This window comes from Pelobates fuscus, chromosome 6, assembly GCF_036172605.1.
Source record: "Pelobates fuscus isolate aPelFus1 chromosome 6, aPelFus1.pri, whole genome shotgun sequence".
In the NCBI taxonomy this organism is placed as follows: Eukaryota; Metazoa; Chordata; class Amphibia; order Anura; family Pelobatidae; genus Pelobates; species Pelobates fuscus.
Genome location: NC_086322.1, coordinates 120477535 through 120493083, shown reverse-complemented (window position 1 = coordinate 120493083; position 15549 = coordinate 120477535). Strand labels below are relative to the sequence as shown.

At 36.7% G+C, this 15549-nt stretch overlaps 1 protein-coding gene across 1 annotated transcript in view; it reads left to right on the top strand.

Moving 5' to 3' along the window:
- The first annotated feature begins 1605 nt into the window (after positions 1 to 1605).
- CPE (carboxypeptidase E) overlaps positions 1606 to 15549 on the top strand; it is a 59764-nt gene continuing 45820 nt past the window's right edge. The window contains exon 1 of the mRNA XM_063458199.1: positions 1606 to 2185. Within this exon, the coding sequence (XP_063314269.1) occupies positions 1903 to 2185 (283 nt within the window). The 5' untranslated portion in view covers positions 1606 to 1902. The remainder of the gene's footprint in view (positions 2186 to 15549) is intronic.

Sequence of the window (15549 nt, the reverse complement as noted above, 5' to 3'; positions counted from 1 at the left end):
CGTATGATTCTAGCAGTGTGTCTATGATTCTCTCAGCGTGCCCATGATTGTATCAGTGTGCCCATGATTGTATCAGTATGCCCATGATTGCTTCAGTGTGCCCATGATTGTAGCAGTGCGCCCATTAATGTAGCAGTTTTCCCATGATTGTCTCAGTGTGCCCATTATTGTCTCAGTGTGTCCATGATTGTATCAGTGTGCCCATGATTGTAGCAGTGTGCCCATGATTGTAGCAGTGTGCCCATGATTGTAGCAGTGTGCCCATGATTGTAGCAGCGTGTCCATGATTGTATCAGTATGCCCATGATTGTCTCAGTGTGCCCATGATTGTAGCATTGTGTCCATAATTGTAGCATTGTGTCCATGATTGTAGCAGTGTGCCCATGATTGTATCAGTATGCCCATGATTGCTTCAGTGTGCCCATGATTGTAGCAGTGCGCCCATTAATGTAGCAGTTTTCCCATGATTGTATCAGTATGCCCATGATTGCTTCAGTGTGCCCATGATTGTAGCAGTGCGCCCATTAATGTAGCAGTTTTCCCATGATTGTCTCAGTGTGCCCATTATTGTCTCAGTGTGTCCATGATTGTAGCAGTGTGTCCATAATTGTAGCATTGTGTCCATGATTGTAGCAGTGTGCCCATGATTGTAGCAGTGTGTCCATAATTGTAGCAGTTTTCCCATGATTGTCTCAGTGTGCCCATTATTGTCTCAGTGTGCCCATTATTGTCTCAGTGTGTCCATGATTGTAGCAGTGTGTCCATGATTGTAGCATTGTGTCCATGATTGTAGCAGCGTGTCCATGATTGTATCAGTATGCCCATGATTGTCTCAGTGTGCCCATGATTGTAGCAGTGTGTCCATGATTGTAGCAGTGTGTCCATGATTGTAGCAGTGTGTCCATAATTGTAGCATTGTGTCCATGATTGTAGCAGTGTGCCCATGATTGTAGCAGTGTGTCCATAATTGTAGCAGTTTTCCCATGATTGTCTCAGTGTGCCCATTATTGTCGCAGCGTGTCCATGATTGTAGAAGCGTGTCCATGATTGTATCAGTATGCCCATTATTGTCTCAGTGTATCCATGATTGTAGCATTGTGCCCATGATTGTAGCAGCGTGTCCATGATTGTCTCAGTGTGTCCATGATTGTAGCATTGTGCCCATGATTGTTTCTGTGTGTCCATGATTGTATCAGTGTGTCCATGATTGTCTCAGTGTGCCCATGATTGTAGCATTGTGTCCATGATTGTCTCAGTGTGCCCATGATTGTAGCAGTGTGCCCATGATTGTAGCAGTGTGCCCATGATTGTAGCAGTGTGCCCATGATTGTAGCAGTGTGCCCATGATTGTAGCAGTGTGCCCATGATTGTAGCAGTGTGCCCATGATTGTAGCAGTGTGCCCAGGATTGCCTCAGTGTATCTGTGATTGTCTCAGTGTGCCTGTGATTGTCTCAGTGTGCCCGTGATTGTAGCAGTATGTGCCCACGATTGTAACAGTGTGCCCCTGGATGGCAGCATTCTAGAACAGCTGCTGTACTTGTCCAATAGGAGAAGGAGCTGAGGGCTGAAGCTCAGCATCCATAGAAGGAGGAGCAGCAGGCTGTCATAAGGAGCAGAGCAAACACAGGCAGACAGCAGCAGCAGCAGGCAGTGACAGTGATACACGGGAGGAGGGAGAGGAAACCAATGAATATACAGATCTAGGTCCAGGGATTAGACAGTCAGTCAGTTATTGTGATTAAGATTATCAGCAGCTAAAGGAGGTCACAATAGATGTGTGTGCTGGAGAGGCAGGATTAGCTGTCTGTAGGTGAGTTTAGGGAAGCTGCAGTCTCCATCTCTCAGTGACAAAGACAGACAGACAGACAGGTAAGGTAGGTGTCCAGGCAGAGGAGGTTGCAATGCCGGCTGATGTATGGCGAGCTGCCTGCTGGCTGATGCTGGTGCTGGGCTGCTGGTCCCTGTCTTCTTCCTCCGAGGCGACCGGCAGGAGGAGGAGGCTGAGTCGTGAGCCCGGGGGGATCTCCTTCGAGTATCACCGCTACCGGGAGCTGCGGGAGGCGCTGGTGTCCGTGTGGCTGCAGTGTCCGTCCATCAGCAGGCTGTACACGGCGGGCCAGAGCTACGAGGGCCGCCTGCTGCTGGTCATAGAGATCTCTGACAACCCTGGACAGCATGAACCTGGTGAGTGTGACACAGAGACCCGGACACACAATGGCAAACAATCACACTGAGTGACACACAATCACACACAGCGACACAATCATACACAGTGACACAATCATACATAGCCACGCATCTATAGACAAAGGCAAGCTGCTACTGCACAGTGATACAAAATGGCAAGCTGCTATATATAGGGACAGGCACAAACAAGCAGATAAAATAAACAATGCTAATCAATGACAATATGGCATACACAATGACAATATAGCATACACAATGACAATATAGCATGCACAATGACAAGATGCTGTACACAGTGATACACAATGGCAAGGTGTTATGCACTGCAATACTTAATGTGCACAGTCATAAAAATACCAATCTGCTGTGCACTGCAATACACAATTAAAAACTGATGTACACAGTGATACACAATTGGAAGAATTTACACACAGTAACACACAATGGCAGGCTGCTGTACACCCTAATAGCACAATGGATTGCTATATACAGTAGTACATTATGGCAAGCTGCTGCACACAGTAATGCACATTTATTAGTTGCTGAATAACCTGATACAAAATGGCAAGCCAATATCCACAGTGACACACAATGGCTAGCTGCTGTACTTAATAACACAAAATGGCAGGCTAAACATGTTCAGATGTGTACAACCTCACATAATCACTAAACACGGTGAAAGGACAATGAGCACACACAGGTTACAGGAGGAAAATTAAATGCAGTAATTTGCAGTGTTTTAGTGAATTGTAAAGCAGGATGGTATAGCATTCCCAGTGACAGGAATTATACACATGGATGAGTAGATTTGGGATGTACAGACATTACATGCACAGAAATAAAGTCCTTTAAAATAGTATTTACAGTGTCAACAGCAAAATAACACATTCAACAAAATCCACCGAGGACAATGTAGTCACATGAATATAAATGTAAAATGCTGCCCACTGACTACAAATTTGAGTATAAGTCAGGCCAAGTAATACCAAGTAATATGTAGTGATGTCTGGCAATTCTGATTCTCCCTAAGAAAACGTGTGTATTAATGTAAAATCAGACAGAGAGATGGTGAAACCACATAAAGAGCTTCACGTACTTGCCTGGGGCCAATGACATCCCCCCATCTGAGGGGGAAGGAGTGAGACCTGTGAAATTGTGAGAATATTGTTGTACAGTATTTGTAAAGAAACAAACATGTTAACATTGCTCTAGCAATAGCCATATAATATACATGGTAACACGAGTAAGATATAAACAAATAGATAAATAAATATGCATACAACATTTTATCAATAGGCTGCAACTTTTATTTGGGTTTTATCAATTATAATAATCAATATAGTTTAGTGAATAATCCCATATATTGCCAGGTACAATTTTACATTTAACCCCTTAAGGACACATGACATGTGTGACATGTCATGATTCCCCTTTATTCAAGAAAGTTTGGTCCTTAAGGGGTTAAACATGTGCTTTAGACACCAAAATCAGTCTAGTGCCAGGCACAAGCAAGAACAGATATTAAACAAATACCTGAAAGTTCAGTTTCTAGGTGTTTAGATATACTAGATTTTTGTACCAAAAGTAATATAAATGTAAACCCTGGAGAGATACTGATATAAATGAACGGCCCATGTTTATGTCTCACACTATCCTTGAGCATATTATTAAAATGTATAAATAAGTTCCATATTCCACAGGGCTATATAATGGTTAAACATGCTTTTGACCATTGTACTCCCTCCATCCTCTTCTAATTTCCAGCTTTACACCCAGTTTGCTAACGCCTCTCACTACATTCTCCCCTCTCATTTTGTAATTTGCCTTACTTCTATACTTTTTTTCTTCACTTTTACCTTTTCTTTTCTCCTTACTAAAATATTTTCTCTTTACCACTTCCTCGTAACACCATCTGTGTCGCTCCCTCCTTACGTCGACCCATGAACTTTTTTTTACACAAATATTCCCTTTCCCATCCTTGAACGTTAAACCCTAGCATTTACTACATTGATTTAAATACTATTCATACCTTCTCCTACTACCCATTCTTCTGCTCCTGGCAATAAGTGATATCTCCCCAAACCCTGTATATGACCCTCTGACTCAATTGCACTAACCCTAGAAATCCAGCCAATGCTATATCCATTCCATATGACTCTACCTCTACTCCTGTTTTTGACGTGCTGTCTGGAATTAATGCTTAGAATGCAATATCCCAAAATCAGCAGTTATCCATGACTTTTTAACCTCACATAACCTCATTTTACCGGTATTAACCGAAACCTAATTGTCCTTTTGAGGCCTTCAGTTAATTCACACTCCAAAACTTTGTGGCAGGTTAAGGTTCTTTTCCATCCTAATATAGTCCTTCAAACCACAGCCCCCCTCCCCTTCCTTCTCTTTCTCCTCATTTTAAGTCCACCACATGCCCCAGTTCAAACCCAACTCTGCTCACATTTAAATACTACCTCCATGCTTTGCATCTCCCTTTCTTCAACCAATCCCTGCCGGGCTTCCCCCCTTCCTTTCTTGTAAAATTGCTTTACTCATCCTTGGGGACTTTAATTGGACAAGTAATCGAACTATCCACCTTTTAGCCCAACTGTATTTTCTTCTGTCCCATATTGGTAATCTCCTTGTAAAACTCTGCCATCACCGCTGCCCTGGACAAGGTAACCTTACTCAAAGCCATATAACTAAACACAACCCTCTTCCTTGCCAACTAATTATATTTATCATCCATCATAAAATCTTATGCTCATAATTCCAAGCAGATGTTTGATACATTCAACACCTACTTTGCTCAGCCATAGCCCCTCCTTATATCAAGCCTTACGGCTAACAACTGTGGTTATTTTACTAACAAGATTTATCAATTAAGAAAAATTCTCTATCTCATCCAGACTTCAACCATGCTTCATCTATTCTTCACCGCAGTAACTGAACAGGAGCTATCTGTATGTCTCCTTTCTTCTTATCCCTCCATCTGTTCCCATTCCCTCTCATTGGATCTCTTGTCCCTGGCCTCTACCTTCCTTAACATACATCTTCAGGTATATATTTCTTCTGGTGTTGCCCCACAACCCTTAGATATGGTACTTTTAATTATATTCTAAAAAGCCAACTCTCGACCCAACTGCACCATCTAACTACCACCCTGTATGCGTACTTCCTTTTCCCACAAAGCTCCTGGAATGACTTGTCTATACCTGACTGATTTATTTTCTTTACCCTCTCCTCAATTCTCTTCAGTCCAGCTTCCATCCTCAGCATTTTAGTGAAGCTGCTCTAACTAAAGTGACTAATTATATAATTGTAACTAAATACAAAAGCCACTACACAATGCAAATTCTCTTAGACCTGTCTGCTACTTTTGACACAGATGACTGGCTTGACTCTCCTTCTCCAAATCCTTCACACCCTTGGTCTTCGTGACACTGTCCTTTTCTGGTTCTCATCCCATCTCTCCTTACACTCTTTCAGTATATCATTTTATGTTAACATCACTCGCCCTCCTTACCTCAACTTGTCTCTGTGGAAGTCCCTCAAGGCTCTGTCCTTTGCCATTTTCTGTTTTCTCTGTATACTCTCTTGGCAAACTTATTAGTTCCTTTTGATACCAGTACAACTTATTTGTAGGGCTGAATTTTCCATTAGACAGTGTAGGCACATGTCTAAAAGGGCCTGTCCTAAATGAGTACCTTGTTTCTGAAGTTATAATATGCCTTTTGATGGGGACAGGCAGGTGCCAGGATCCTTGACCAGTGTCCTCAGAAGTCCACTGTGCTTCCTATTCTTGATAGCAGAGCTACAGGAACACTATACAGGGTGCAAAACCCAATGTTGTCCCAGTGTTTGTCTATAAGGCTGGACAGGAAGTAGAAGAACAACAGAATACATAGGAGGGCGAGTACTTTGCAAATAACCTATCAAACACCCCATGTACTCCAATTCTAAAATACTAAATGAACCCCACACTAACCCTAAACACGATAATTCTAAACACCCCTTATACAAAAAATATAACCCCTCTCAAACTTTCAATCCTCTAACACTAAAAATTCTATATAATATAATTTGGATGTTACCTCCGCTCAAATCTTAAGCCCCTTACCCTAATCACTTTTAATATGATCTTTAACCATGCATGCATTTACAATTGGGTTGCTGATGGGAGGGAGGGTAAAGGGGGGCAGGTCAGTGATGCACTTTCATCATTGGCTCCACCCCTTTTACTGTCAGTAGCCTGAGGTGGCTAATAACTACCTCTCAAACTGTAGTTCAACAGCCAACTGAAAGCAAGCAGCTAGTTCAGTTATCTTGAACCATATTTTAATTAAAACTGAATAAACTCATGAAAAGTTGCATATTAATGGATATAATCACTAAATAGTGTATTATCAGCTAATAACCAATGATGAAACATTTATATTAAAATAGGCGAGTTGATTTTTTTTATACCACAACTTGCTGGTGGGTTTATACACCGTTAACAATATTGTTTCTTTATATTGTGTTTCATAAACCATATAGTAGTGACGTAGAGTTTAATAGTCGTAGCTGGATAAATATCAATGAACTATAATGCTAATCTTGCACAGATAATATGTGTTTCAACAAAAATTACTGTAGTCTTATAATGATTCCACATTACAAATCTAGAGAAACACAACGGTATACCTTCACAGACCATAGGAAACAACAATGCCATCTCTTTCACAGTTTAAAAAAGCCATACCCACACAAAATCAACACATTGCTCAACACTCTTTTAACTGAAATCACAAACCTCCTCCATTATTACAACCACCTACAGATCTATAAAAAAAACAAGGTGTAACTAATGCCATCTCCACAAAAAAATATATAATTTTTTATTTTTTTCAAGTTCTTTTTTCATTCTCTTAACTGAAGCCGTGATTTAATTTGTTTGAATCAGGTTGAGAAATTATTCCATTCTGTCAGAAAAAAACGTTTAGAATGATTTATAAACATAATTTTACAAATACTTTAATGGTGACCCTTTGTAGATCATTTTCTTCCTAACATTATTGAATAATTTCTGATTCAGATTCAAACAAATGAAATCAAAGCCTTGGGCCTCAGTTTAATTCTTTTCGATAAGCTTTTCAAATGATCACAATATATTAAAAAAAAAATTTCACTTTATTTATCTCAGGAAGTCACCATTGAAGTCAATGGAAATTTTTGTAGAGAGATTATTTGAAATGTTTTTCTAATAATAATGTGAACATATAGAACGTTTATCCAAAATAATTATCTTAAGGCCCCTAAGCTGTATGAGGTTTCCACAAATGATCCATTCATAAATTAGGTAATAATTATTACAAAACAGGGTCAAGTATGCAAATACATGTAATATAGGCCTCAATTTAATCATTTTTGGCTGAGCTTTTCAAATTATTTACATTTTTTTGTAAAATTTGCCAAATTGACATAAGCACAAGAGTTGACATATGAGTTATACAAAGTGCCAAATTATGCACTTTGGGGTGCAACTACCCAAAATGGTAGTGAGTTAGAGAAAACAGCACTCGAAAATGATTTTGGAATAGTAATATGCATTAAATTAGGCAACAATGCCCAAAGTCAATCAGCAGTTACTTAGTAGGGTATTGTTATGCAAAAAAGTTCACTGGATGAAAATATAATTTTGCCTCTTTATAAATCAATGGTAAAACCACATGTTGAATAAGCTTAACAATTTTGGCCACCTGCTCTTACGGCACTGGAAAAGGTTCAGAGGTGGGCTACAAAATTAATGTGGGGAATGGAAGAGCTGACTTACACAGAAAAACTAACACATTTAAATCTTTTCACTTTAAAAAAAGATGATGATAATATTATAGAAATATATTCCAGGCCAATGCAAACCATTATCTGGAATTATTTTCATTACTATGACTATAAGTAGGACACAAGGTCACCCATTTAGACTGGAACAAAGGCAATTTAGTGTAAGGCAAAGGAAAGGTTTTTTGACAGTTTAACAATCAGGATGTTGAATTCTCTGCCTGTAGAGGTGATTTTATGAGAGCTTGTTCAGATTGGACTGAATGAAATATGCAAAAACATAATATTCATGAATATAAAATTTAACATGTGAGGTAACAGCGTCATGATCCAAGGAGAGATTTGGCTGCCATTCTGACGTGGGATGGGATTTTTCCCTAGTTTGTTGCAAAAGTGGAAAGTGCTTCAAACTCTGTTTTTGCCTTCTTTTCAATCATCAGAAGAAACAGATATGAGAAACGCTGTCCTTGATGGATGCACATCTTTTTACAGCCCATGTCACTATGTCTACTAAATTGGAAACTATTTACTGTGCCTAATGGTGTGTATCCTGTCATCATGTCATACACTGCACATCCGTTTGGCACTTATCACATTATTACAGCACAATATAATAGTTTATTTGGACAGGTTTGGTCCATCTATAGTTTCTGCAGTCTGTATCTCTGTTGCACTTTGTGAATATTTACAGTTGTCAAGAATTCAAGTAAATTTAAATAAAATATGCCTGCTAGGAAAAAAAAAGTCTAGTGAATGATTCCTACTTAACATAAAAAGTAAAAAGAAAGATATAATAACTCTGAGATTTCTCTATCTACGCTTTGGTGTGCGTTTAAATGTACAATCAGGGGAAGCTTTATAAAAGTGGGCACACAGGAAAAAAAAAGAAACTTACAAAACTTGGCACAACTTTATATAGATTACGATAGGCTGGAAAAACAGAATAGAAAAAATATTTCGATTGAAAGCAGTAAAGAATTAAAAGAAATAAAAGAGACCATTAATAATATTTTGATAAATAATTCCAACCTAGCGCTGGAACGCTTAAAAAGAAACTGGTACTATAAAGGGAATAAAGCGGATAAACTACTAACAAATAGATTAAAAAAGGAAAAAATTAAAAAAATTATCTCTAAATTAAAAATAAACGGAGAAGAAGTAGTTTTGTCACCAGATAAGATCGGTAATGCATTCCAGAAGTACTACGCAGGCCTATATAATTTACCTGGGAGAAATAGTATTGATGATATCTCTGAATTTTTTACCCAACTTAAACTTCCATGTATAACAGAAGCTCAATTGAAAGCATTAAATGAACCTATCCTACAAAACGAAGTAGAATTTGCAATTAAAAAATTAAAAACAAAAAAAGCACCAGGACCAGACGGGTTCAGTAACTGTTTTTATAGAACTTTTAAGGGAAATATTATAGATCCACTTACTAAATTATTTAATGACTTCATGATACATGGAAATATTCCCAGTGAACTGTTAAAGGTCCATATAGTCCCAATTCTAAAGCCTGGGAAAAATCCGGAACTGGTAATAAATTATAGACCTATTTCACTACTTAACAGTGACATCAAAATATATTCCTCTGTACTAGCAGATAGGATCTCTACTATAATACCAAATATTATCCATCAGGACCAAGTGGGGTTTATATCCAGTAGATCCCCAATTTCTAATATTAGAAGATTGATAGATGTGGCAGATCTGGCAACTAGAAGGAATATACCCCTCCTTGCCCTGTCATTAGATGCCGAAAAGGCCTTTGACAGGGTAAGGTGGGATTTCCTGGAGAAAGCCCTACTTGGTTTTGGAATTCAAGGTAATATCACTAGGGCTATTATGGCCTTATATACAGTTCCAACTGCTAGGCTAGTGGGAAGTGGTTTCTTTTCAGAATGGTTCCAATTGACAAATGGAACAAGACAGGGCTGTCCCCTGTCCCCACTTTTGTATTTGATTAGCCTTGAACCTTTAGCACACAAAATTAGAGATAATGACTCCATAAAAGGAATAGAACTAGAGAAAGAATCATTAAAGCTTACAATGTATGCAGATGATGTGGTACTCACATTGACGGACCCCTTGAAATCCATGGAAAAGGTCATGGAATCTATAGGGGAATACTCACTCTATTCAGGATATAAATTAAATCTAAGTAAGTCTGCTGCACTCTCATTCAATCTCACGTTAAGTATTAAGCAAAAGCGATATGACAAATTCGGATTTGACTGCGAAAAAAACACCATGGAAGTTTTGGGCATAGAAATCACTAATGAACCGAATAGCATGATGGAACAAAATTTTCTAAGGCTAATGAAAGACACAGCAAATAATTGGAAGGGAATTGAAGTATCATGGTGAGGAAGAATAAATATGATAAAATTTTATATATATCCAAAGTGGGTTTATCTCTTCCGCATGCTACCCCTGTATTGTTCAGAAAGCTGGTTATCCTTAGCACAATCAATCATTAATAAATTTATCTGGGGCCAAAAACGTCCAAGATTAAGCCGTAATCATTCAATGTTAAAGATAAAATCGGGTGGGCTGGGAATTCCACAATTAAATCAAACGTGGAGAGTATGTAATATAGCACAAGCAATAATAACCCAATCCGATTTAGCTAAAGAACAAATCTGGTTTAAAATGGAACAGAGCTTATTTAATGATGAAATAAAGGAGGATATATACTCCCTTTTCTGGAAGACAGACCTTAGAAATAATCCCCGACAGGGACATTCTTCTAAGGGTCTGATTCTAAATAATATAATACCTATATGGAATAAACTAAGAAAAGATCTAGATGTACAAGATAAATTGATTACTAGTATTGATTTTGGATAGTTGCAAAAAAATATTATTGATCTTAATATTCAGAGTTGGATTAAGGCAGGGATTAATAAAATAAATAACATAATAGAATATGGTATGATAAAAGATTTTAATGCTCTAACAGATGAATATAAGTTGCAGTCTAAAGAGATATTTACCTACATGAGAATAAAGGGGTATCTTAAAGAGCATCTACCCAAAAACTATTCAGATAAACAATTAATACTGGAACAACTATTAAAAAATCATACCACTATTAAGAAATTAGTCTCAAAGTGTTTTAAGTTAATTGAAAATGACCCGGAAGAAATTATTTGTTTTGTAATAACAAAATGGGAAAAGGAGTTAGATAACAACATAAGTTATGAAGACTGGAGGAAAGCATTAAACTTGATCACAAAAAATGTACATTGCTTGAACCTAGTGGAACTTCAATATAAAATCATGAATAGGTGGTATTTAACGCCAGATAGACTAGCTAAAATGTATTCTGATGCCTCTGACAAATGTTGGCGCTGCGGGGCACACAAGGCAGGAATGTTACATATATGGTGGGAATGTGGACTAATAAAAAGGTATTGGTCTATGATAGTTATGAATATTGACTCATTGATAGGAATTAATATTGATATGATATGAGGTTTTCCTGCTACAACTACATATGTCTCAGAATTTTGACCAATTCGCTGCTTTGATAATTCATATATTGCTAGCAGCTAAAATATTAATTGCTAGGAAATGGAAAACTAGGGAAATTCCAGTCTGGGAGGAAGTAAAATCGCAAGTAATTTACCAGTTAAAAATGGAGATAGGGATAGTTAAAGAACCAAACACAATGAAAAACTGGCTTGGTATTATACAGCAAAATTAATATATACATCAAAAAGAAAGGAAGAAAAAAAAAAAGAAAAAAAGGAAAAAAAAAAAAAAGGGGAAAGAAAAAGAAAAGAAGGAAGCCGAGAATATATATAAACCCCGCTTACACTTGATATAAGGATATCTTACTGTCTAAATAGGAATTTAAAAATATTAATAGAAATCTATTCTGACTCCTGTGAGCTCTTAGCCGGAAATATTGTTAAATGTATTGTCTGTTGGTTATTTTTATACTTGAATTATGTAATACGTACTGTATTATTGTAAAGTGGTATGTATATGGTGTTGTCTTTGTCTTTTTATAATAAGAAAAGAATAAAATATGAAATATGAAAAAAAAAAAAAAAGTAAAAAGAAAGAAAGAGAAGAAATTAGAATTCTTGTAATTCGAGAGGGTCCAATGGGATGGCCAATTCTTAAAAAAAAAAAAAAACAGCACAGGGGTCCATACGTTCACTAGTAACACGAAAGGCGTTGCAAACAATATGCTCTCCTTTATGTAAGGAAATAGTAACAATATAAAATAACGTCACACAGTTCCCAAAAGTTCTGGACCATTAGCCAAAAGACCATGGGATGATCAATCAATTACACCTACATTGCCACCTGCAAGGCCACTCTCCATGCCCCCTTCATATGTCTGGGAGTAACGGTCTCTTGGTTGTTAAAAAGTGGCAGCTTGGGTTGTCCCTTGACCAATATTCTACAATTCTTATACTACAAAATCATTGTTTCAATTATAAGTTTGCTGTTGCATCTTTGCATCTATTAAATTCAATCCTTGAACAATGTATCCTAGTAAAGCACATAATGCCTATGCCCCAATCCTTTAGTACATTAGAAATGGGTCCAGTACATCATGACAGCACTGAGGTACAGGTGAACCTACTTATATGGACATACAATCCATTAGATACCTTACACAAACTTGTTATTATGTACCCTGACAAAGTAATCTCAAAGTAATCTCAAAATACCATTTAGGGGTTATGCATTATAGTAACCTTGCCTCAGCGTTGCTGGTAATCTGATGATCTTAATGTAGGGCTAGAATGGCTGTTTTACAAGAGTAATGACAGGAAATAACCTTGGCCATATATACGGTAATATGTTTTGCTGTGTGTGCTCTGGAAGTTATCATGTTGATATTCTTTTTTTAAAAAGCATTTTGAGTGATTATCTTTTAGGCCCATTTTTAGCAGTTTAAGGTTTATGACCTAGAGTACACTCCATTAGTCTTCAGACTCTTAGAATGTCACATATGATCAAGTAAATAGTCCACAAATTCCTGATAGAATTCTCATAAAGACCATTTATGATATTAATAATAAATTATCACAAAAGCATATTAGTGGGCACACCAAACATGAAAAATGTTGTATGAAGAGTGTGTCCTCTTTTTTCATTATAAAAAAGTGCTGATTGTAATAGAAATCACTACTTTTATATATGAATGTTGGCACACCTAACTGTTAGGCACTATCAGTTAGGCAGTTGGTCCTGTTAAATTGTGTGCTTTTTATTACTAATAATATTTAGTTTTCTGCTTAGTTTGTGAATGTAATCAATTGTGAAAATCATCAGGAAAAGAAGCATAAATCCAAGAAGAATATAATGTTTGTGTGTGTGTGTGTGTGTGTGGAGGGGGGAGAGGATCAGTTATGTTGGAGCACTACAGTAAAGCTGCAACAAAAGGTGCAAAAAAGCCCCCAAAAATAAAGTGTAGATTAACGGGTTTATACATAGGAAAATGGCTCACGCAAACAAAACCAGCGGACATACTTTTTACACATAACCTTCTGAGTTCGGAACACAGTCATGAGTATTTTTTAACAAATACTAAAAATCTTAGTGTCCTTTAAAAAATACAAGAGACAACCCCTTATATTGCTACTATTAATCTATCAAGATCAGTGACGTGTGTGGACACACATAAAATAATCATATTCGAGTTTTCTGTGTGTTTTATAATTTAAAAGCACACATTTACCCGAAGGTGCTTAAGTCACATTATATGATAAATAAACCAACATGAATATCAATTTACATGTAAAGTGGTTGAAGTTAAACGTAAATACTTTTAATAAAGGTATAGGAACGACATTTACTGAAATAGAGACTGACAAGATACACAACCATTTTTGTAAATCAAGACATTTCCCTTGTCTTGTTACTGCATCAAATTAACATATTTCATCCAAAATAAATGTAAATACATTCTGCTAATCTGACAGGTTTCAGCTTTCAGACGGTATTAACTTCATGCTTCTATCATTTTGTCTTTCAGTAAGGCTCACATAAAGTTTTGTAAAATATTCTATTTTTAAACAAAGGTTTCTTCCAATATGAATATGAATAATGATTTACAGAAGCATCTTAACCCCTACCCTGCCATCGTGATGTATTTCTAATACCTCAAACTTGTGTATGTAATATACATTCATCAGATTTTTTGTAGGACTTTTTTGAGATAAATCTGCAGAATATCCTGTTAAATAGAAGAATACGCTGGCCACCATGATTGATATAGCTATAATTATATAAAGGGCCATTCCTAAATTTGTATAACGCTCCGCTAATTTCACCAAATTGTGCACTTTAGTTTATAGCAAAGGTGTGTTCAAGAAGCAATAGATACAATTTCACCAGGGAATTTGAATATTGGCAGGTGAGCTGCAAACATAGCTGACAGATTTGGTTGAATTGGTCTATTTTGCAATAAAATGTTAAATTCCAAGATAATTTTACAATTAACAGTGTTATTCACTAGTACTAATTGTGGACAGTACTCAAAGGAATTATACATTTTAGTTCAGAACAGTGTAACTGGAAAAATAGCACAAAGCAAAGGAATCTACAGATACAAAAACAGACATACACAGGCAACACTGTATGAAAAGCCAAATTAGTGTGTTTTTCAAAATATTAAATATACAAAGCATGTCTCCCAATTAAGGGTAGTAAAACAGCAGTCCACGTATCTTCCTTTATAGGCTCCTCTTACACATTAATTTAAAAGAGAAATACAACTTAGTGCGTACTTTAAAAGCACAAACACTTATCTAAAAATGCTCTTACAAGATGAGTAATAACAAGAACACGTCACCAAAGATGGTACCGGGTATTTGTTTCACGGCACAGATGGTCACAACTGTCTAGAACCCAATACGCAGAACTTAGGTCAAATTAGTATATAAAATAGGAGCATATTAACGAGCCTTATAGTGACTGGGCTTTAATAAGAATACTAGTGAACAAGCCAAGGCCAGACAGACAAGATAAGACAAGCCAATGATCAGGGACAATTGAATGAAGAATGGTCGAGAAACAAGCCGCGTCAAGATAGCCAAAAAACAGAAAGCAGAACTGATGTATTCTATATTAACCCTTTCCCTTTAGCTCATATAGTGGAGGAGCAACAGAAATCACATTGCACCATTCCAAGACTGTTAAGCAGGTTGTGACTAATCTGCTCTATAATCTTTATATTGTTGGGTTAAACATGTCCGTAAAATACTCCTAATTGACTAAGCTACACTCTGGATTTTGCAAAATTAAAAGATGATGATGTAGTTTGTCATGGTTTCAACAAAAACAAGAAACTTTAAAAATGTCTTTTTGTTAATTCTTACTCTGGATTGGTTGATTTTGTATGTATCTGATTTTTTTTTTGTAAAATTCAGTACGAATACTGAATTAAAAAGAAATGTATCATTTCCTGTCTGGAGTGACCCTTTAATTGCTATTTTGTATTACACTTTATTTTGTTTTCTCCAGTTTTTTTTGTGAGTTTATATTCTTTTAAGTTTTTTTTTTTTTAAATTCTT